This window comes from Alexandromys fortis, unplaced genomic scaffold (genome assembly GCF_014885135.2).
Source record: "Alexandromys fortis isolate MF-2015 unplaced genomic scaffold, M_Fortis_MF-2015_v1.1 scaffold_299, whole genome shotgun sequence".
NCBI lineage: Eukaryota > Metazoa > Chordata > Mammalia > Rodentia > Cricetidae > Alexandromys > Alexandromys fortis.
Window position 1 is genome coordinate 1,020,793 of NW_026068187.1, and position 6,703 is coordinate 1,027,495.

The following is a 6,703-nucleotide window of genomic DNA, read 5'->3' on the forward strand; positions in this document are numbered from 1 at the left end:
TAATGTTTCTTTAAATGGTCTTTTTAATATTATAATTATTATATATTTATAATATTATAATATTATAACAGTCTAAAATTTTGAAGAGCTAGAAGGAAAAAAATGTTTATTTTTGAAACTCCAAAGCAGTTTCCAGAACATCAGCCCAAGGATGAAAGTAATAGGGTCCACAGTCTTATATCTATTGATTTGCAGGAGGGGGGACATTTGTGAGCCCAGAAGCAAGCTTGAGTGGGATAACCAATAACACTCTATCCAGTTTACAAAGACTCTAGTCTCACTCCCTGAAGCTGGCGGGCACAACTCCTTCATTCCTCACAGCTCACATCCTGAAGTGTGAGGCTGTCATTTGCTGAGTCAACGGTAGAGGGCAGTTCCTACCTTTTTATGACGAACTGGAGGCCCACAGTAAGGTTGAACCACAGGCTCACAAGGTAATTTGCTGACAGCACCTGATGCAGATAAAGCTATGAACGCTCAGGCTCTTCTTTTCATGATCTTGGTTTCCTCATTTATCTCGGTATTACTGTTAGGAGGACCACAAGTCCCCATGTGACAAGCCTGGCAGAAAGAAAAAGATGCTGAAAGGGTACATTTGTGTCCTGAATCTAACAAACTACTGAAACAGCTGGAAGATAAAGGATTTCTTCAGGAATCTTATTCTCAGGGAAAGCAAAGGCCCTAGACTGGGTGGTGACTTGACTCCCCAGAAGGACGTTTCTCACAGTTCTAATAACCTGACAGACCACTTTACAGGAAGAGAGCATAGCCCAGGCAATGACGTGGGTGGGCGGGACCACACTTTGACCAGGACTGCAGAGGTGGCATATCCTTGGCCAGCTATTTAATCTTGAATCTCATTTAAGGACCTGGAAGATAGACTTTGGGGAGGGAGTATGCTGGATGTCTGTCTTTCTTTCCAATGTGGCCACACTGAATAAATCTTTTTCTACTTTCCACTGTTAATTTGGGTCTTCTAAAAATATTTTTAGGTTTATTTATTTTATGTATTATACGAGTGCTTGACTGCATGCATATGTACCACGTGTGGGCCCAAGAAGGCCAGAAGAGTGTGTCGGAACTGGAAACGGAGTTTCAGATGACTTTGAGACACCATGTGAGCTGAGAACCAAACCCAGGTCCTCTGAAAGAGCAGTAAGTGCTGTTAACCACTGAGCCATCTCTCCAGCTCTAAGGTGGTTCATTTAATCAGCAAATTGAGAATGAGTGGGTGCAGTTGGCTTCTGGGCACACAGGCTACCTTTGATATCATCCACATGTGTAAAAGAAAAAAGGCACGGTACCTGGTTTATACATGAGCCTTTTTGTTCCATAATATCTTTACTGATTATTTGGGAATTCTACATCCCAAGTATATTCACTTCTCAACCTTCCTAGGTCTACTCCCGAACACTAGTGATCCTCCCCCAAAAACAAAGAAGAAAAAAAAGGAAAACAAGCCCAATTTGTATTCTCCATATAGTGACTGGAGCAAGGTCAAACTCCCAGGAGCCAGCTCCTCTCCCACCTACACCGCCCCCCCCCAGAAGGCATCAGCTGTGGAGAGCTACACTTCAGCATCCTTATCACAGTTTTTAAGGGTCCTCTTCCATGGCTCTCTGTCTAGGCTGTTACATTTTTAGGGGGTGTGGGCACCATAGAGGTTGTCATAAAAGTCTTCTATGTCCTCCTTCTCAACTGTGAGTCTGTAGTCATTAATACCATGGCAAAAGTAGCTTCCTTGCTCTTTACCATCAGCGTGAACATAGATCATGGACATACACATGGTTTCTGATGACAAGATGGACCTCAGACATTCACATGGTCCCTAGCATCAGCACATGCCACGTATCTCAGCATGGTCCCCAGTGGCAGTACAGACCACAAACATTAACACTGCCCCCTGCCATTGAACAGGCCACAGACACCATCATAGCCCTCCATGGCAGCATAAGCCAAGGACATCAACATGGCCTCAGTGGCAACACAGGCCACTCAGATCAACATAGCCCTCTACACCAGCACAGGCCACGGAATCAACAGTCTTCAGTACGGACCATGGAGATCCACAAGAACTTTTTATAAGCGAATTCATACTAGATTGCTGGCTGTATCCTCCTGGTTCAGGCATCTCTTCCCTGAGTAGCCGTCCCAACCTCCTTCCTAGTCAGCTTCCTCCACAGGCAACTTCCCCCACCTCTGTTTAGTTCCCCATTTCCTTTCCTGCTCTGCCTTTGCACCCCACCCATTTTCTGGTTTATATTCAACACTTGCCAACTACACGTACTTCCCCAGAGTTAAGTGGCAAGACTGAACTATTTTTTTCTCTTATTAGGTATCTCTGTATCTGGTATATCTCCTCTAGTATCTGTGTATTAATAGGCTTGGTCTCAATGTGCAGAGCCCGTGGCAAACTGCGCTGTGGTCACCATGTCACACAATCCACTTGGACTCAGGTACGACTTCCCATGGAGGCAGAAACCTTCTCTGTGTCCCCTGAGCACAATCTGCTCCACCAAGTTGTATAAGTCATTGAATGTCTGCTGGAGTATGAGGGTTCATTCTTTTAATAAATAATTGATTTGACAGCAATATCCACCTTGTGGATTGACAAAAAAGATCTGTTTTACCCAGTCACGCAGGTGACTAGGGCTTTTGTGTAGTTTGAGTACCTTCCAGATCTCTCCATTTCACACTGCTGTATGAACTTGAAATGTCTGGTTACAGAAGAATGGATAAAGAAAATGTGGTACATTTACACAATGGAGTATTACTCAGCTGTAGGAAATGGTGACATCTTGAAATTTACAGGCAAATGGATGGCACTAGAAAAAAAAATCCTGAGTGAGGTAAGCCAGACCCAGAAAGACAAACACAGTATGTACTCACTCATAAGTGGATATTAGATGTAAAGCAAAGGATATCTAGGCTGCAATCCACAGTCCCAGAGAAGCTAGGTAAAAAGAAGGACCCCACCCTAGGAGGGGAAAATAGTTAAAATATTCTGGGTAAACAGGATGCGTAAGGGGGTGAGCAACAGGGGAGAAGGGATGATGAGAACATGAGGGAACAGGATGGTCGAGTTGAGGGAGGGACAGAGAGGGAGAGCAATAAAAGAGGTATATTTTTTCATTTTAACACTTACTTAATTTTTCTTTTCAAAATTTTTTTATTTAAAAGATCTTTCTTCATTTTGCATACCAACCACAGTTCACCCTCCCTCTCATTCTCCTCATCCCCCTTACCACCTTCATATATTACCCCCACCCAACCCCCTATCCACTACTCAGAAAAGGTAAGTCCTCCCATGGGGAGTCAATAAAGTCTGACATACCAAGTTAAGGCAGGCCTAAGCCCCCACCCCCTGTATCTAGACTGAGAAAGGTATCCGTCCATAGAGAATGTGCTCCAAAAAGTCACTCAATGCACTAGGGATAAATCCTAGTCCCGTTGCCAGTTGGACCATAGACCGCCCAAGCCACAGAACTGTCACATACATTCATCTAGATAGAGAGAGCAATTATGGGGTTAGGGAGAAACCTGGTGCCGGGGAAACACCCAGGAATCCACAAAGATGAACCCAGCTAAGACTCTTAGCAATAGTGAAGAGGGTACCTGAATTGGCCTTTGCCTGTAATCAGATTGGTGACTATTCTAAACTGAAATAGAAACTTCATCCAGTAACTGATGGAAGCAGGTGCAGAGATAGCCAGCCAAGCACTGGGTTGAGCTCCTGAAGTCCAGAGGAAGAGAGGAAGGAAGGATTATATGAGCAAGGGGTCAAGATCATGATGGGGAAATCCACAGGGACAGCTGACCCAAGCTAGTGGAAACTCATTGACCCCAGACTGACAGCTGGGGAACCTGCGTGGGACCAAACTAGGCCCTCTGAAAGTGGATAGCAGTTGTGTAGGTTGGGCGTTTGTAAGGTCCCTGACCATGGGACCAGGATCTATCCCTGGTGTATAGATTTTGGAGCCCATTCCATATGGAGGGATGCCTTGCTCAGCACTGATGCAGGGGGAAGGGGCTTGGTCCTGCCTCAACTCTGAGGAGTGGATTGTGTTGACTAAGGTTTCTGTCCCACCCTGTCCTTCAGTCACTCAGTTCCAAAGGAATACACAGAGGTCTACATAAATTATAAACTGGTTAGCCTAGTAGCTCAGGCTCTTCTTATTAAGTAATTCTTACATCTTATATTAGCCCATTAATCTTGTCTATATTAGCCACATGGCTCAGTACCTTATTCGGCGAGGCAGTCACATTTTGTTTCCTCTGCATCTGGGTGATTGCTCTGAAACTTCTTTCTTCCCAAAATTCTTGTTTACCTGCCTCTACTTCCAATCTGGTCACCCCATCTATACTTCATGCCTGGCTACTGGCCAATCATGTTTATTTAAAATGCAACTGACGGGGTACACACCACTGTCCCACAGCAGATGTGGGGATGAGGAGGAGGTGGGGGAAGCGGGAAGAGGGGAGGGAGGCAGAACTGTGGTTGGTATGTAAAATGAGTAAATTTTTTAAAAAAAATAATACTTGCATCTAATAAAATAAAAATAAACAAAAAGAAAAGAAAAGAAAATGCTTGATTGCAGGAGAAACCTTGCTCCTGGGGTCCAGAGGTGATCTCCATCATGTGCCTACAGTTCACTGGGGATAATTTGTTTCTACAGTATTATGGAAATGTATTGAAGCAGAAGTGTAAAACACACCTATGCTTGGGAGAGGAAGAAAATTTAGGGCCCAACCATAGCAGGCTCAACAGAGACCACCCAGTCAGCACCCATGTTCCTTCACAGAAAAGACTCTCACATTATGTGCCTGGTGAAGACTTCTGTTTTAATACTTCTGCCTCCAATGCTATGGAGACTTGGGTATGGCTAACTGGGTATATACTGGTCTCTGTCATTTTTAATAGATTCAGAAGCTGCTTGGTACACTCAGGTGGAATTTATTCTTATCTATGGTATAAAAGTTCAGAGTTTAGCATTTAATAGAGTTCTGATAGGCTAGTAGAGCAATGACTACTTACTGCTCAGTTACAAGCACACGATTTTGGATTTATTTTGGTTGCCATTTAAATGCAAACTTAAAAATGTTTCTCATCAGGCCAAAGATATCTCTGTCCAACCAATACCTGGCTCTCAGGACAGAAGAAAAATGTACATGCTTCTAACCCAAATCTGTAGTTTTTTCTAGGACTCAAAGGTATGAGTCTACTCTTGCTGTTTTACAAATACCCATTACCTGCTATTTCTACATATGGATTTCAGTATAGATTGATGATAATAATACATCTAAAACTTTTATGTCCTTTTGTAAAATAAAAATCCATATAGGCTTCAAGAAAAACCTGGATCCATTTCTCATAGGTCAAAAGGATTCTAGATAAATTTAGCTTAAGTTTTCCCCACCTGTCTATTGCTGAGGATGATATCTTTCTCTCTCCTTGTTTTGGGACTCCTCCACTTCTCACTTACTAAGACTGTGGGCCTGAAAGTTCCAAATGTAATACTTTAATTCCAAATGTAAAACTTTAAGCTCATAAAGTTTAACTTCTATTCCTAGTTCAAACTTGACTCAACAGGTTTCCACTTGGCTGACAGACACATCCAAGAATCAGCTGCTGACTACAATCTGCTCCAAATGACTTTGAGTCCTGGACTTGCTGAAGCTGATGTGGACCAGACCAGCTTATGTGAAAGTTCCCTGTCTCTGTAGTGCAGTCAGTGAACCAAATGCTTCTAATAAATGCCCCATTGCCTGAATTCCCTCCTTACCTTTGACTAGCCTTTCAGCTTTCTTGGGTCCTGATAATAATGCCCCAATGCCAGCTTGAAGTAGTTACAGAAATGAACACATAAGCCCATGCTCTCTGTCCAAAATAAGTTGAAATGCTGAGACAAAGGGGAATTCCCTGGTATGGGGTACAAAATAGCTAATAATGCCCATTGACATACCAGAAAAATAGGTCCAGAATTATCAATTAATGGATTTAACTAAAATGACTCTACAACAAGATAAGACACTTCGGTTCTTTATGCAGAACCACAAAAGCAAAGAAGATATTTAGTATTATAATTTGGTTGCACTCAAAGATCAGAGTTACAAAACCTGGTAACAGAGGATGGTCACTGCCCTAGAAAAATCTGTTAGCTAATGGTTCTTAGGTCCCAATACTATCTTTAAACTCCTGGGCCTGTCATTGGTACTTGTGAAGGGGGGAAATGTAGGGCTCAGCCATAACAGGCTTAACAGGCACCACCCAGGAAAGAGCCATTCAAGGAAAAAGTTATCTAATGTTCCAAAGGAAATAACTAATGTTCTACCCATTGTCAATAGGATCACTTGATGTCCCCTAGCCCAGAATACACCCATCCCCTTTCACCAGGACTGCCACAGACAAATGTCAGCCAATGTTTGATCTTGTCTGTTTGATGGTCTATATGTCTCCTGTATCTGAATTACCATTTTTTTATCACATTTGGAGGATTTTATGCTATGGTTTTGCTGGGAATGTATTCTATATTTTCAGAATGAAATTATCCTATTCATGAGTCTTAGATTTAGTCATTTATAGTTTCCCAAAAATCTTGAAAATTTCTCCACCCTTCATATTAATTTATGCTTGAATTTGTTTAAATGTTGTAACTTTTCTACTTTGCCTTTAATATTAAATATTATGTCTTTTACTTTATCC

The 6,703-nt window shown here is 42.3% G+C and overlaps 1 protein-coding gene across 1 annotated transcript in view; it reads left to right on the forward strand.

Moving 5' to 3' along the window:
• LOC126492770 (cornifin alpha-like) overlaps window positions 1–5,724 on the forward strand; it is a 20,594-nt gene extending 14,870 nt beyond the window's left edge. The window contains exon 5 of the mRNA XM_050129345.1: window positions 5,572–5,724. Coding sequence (XP_049985302.1) covers window positions 5,572–5,724 — 153 coding nt within the window. The remainder of the gene's footprint in view (window positions 1–5,571) is intronic.
• The last annotated feature ends 979 nt before the right edge of the window (window positions 5,725–6,703 follow it).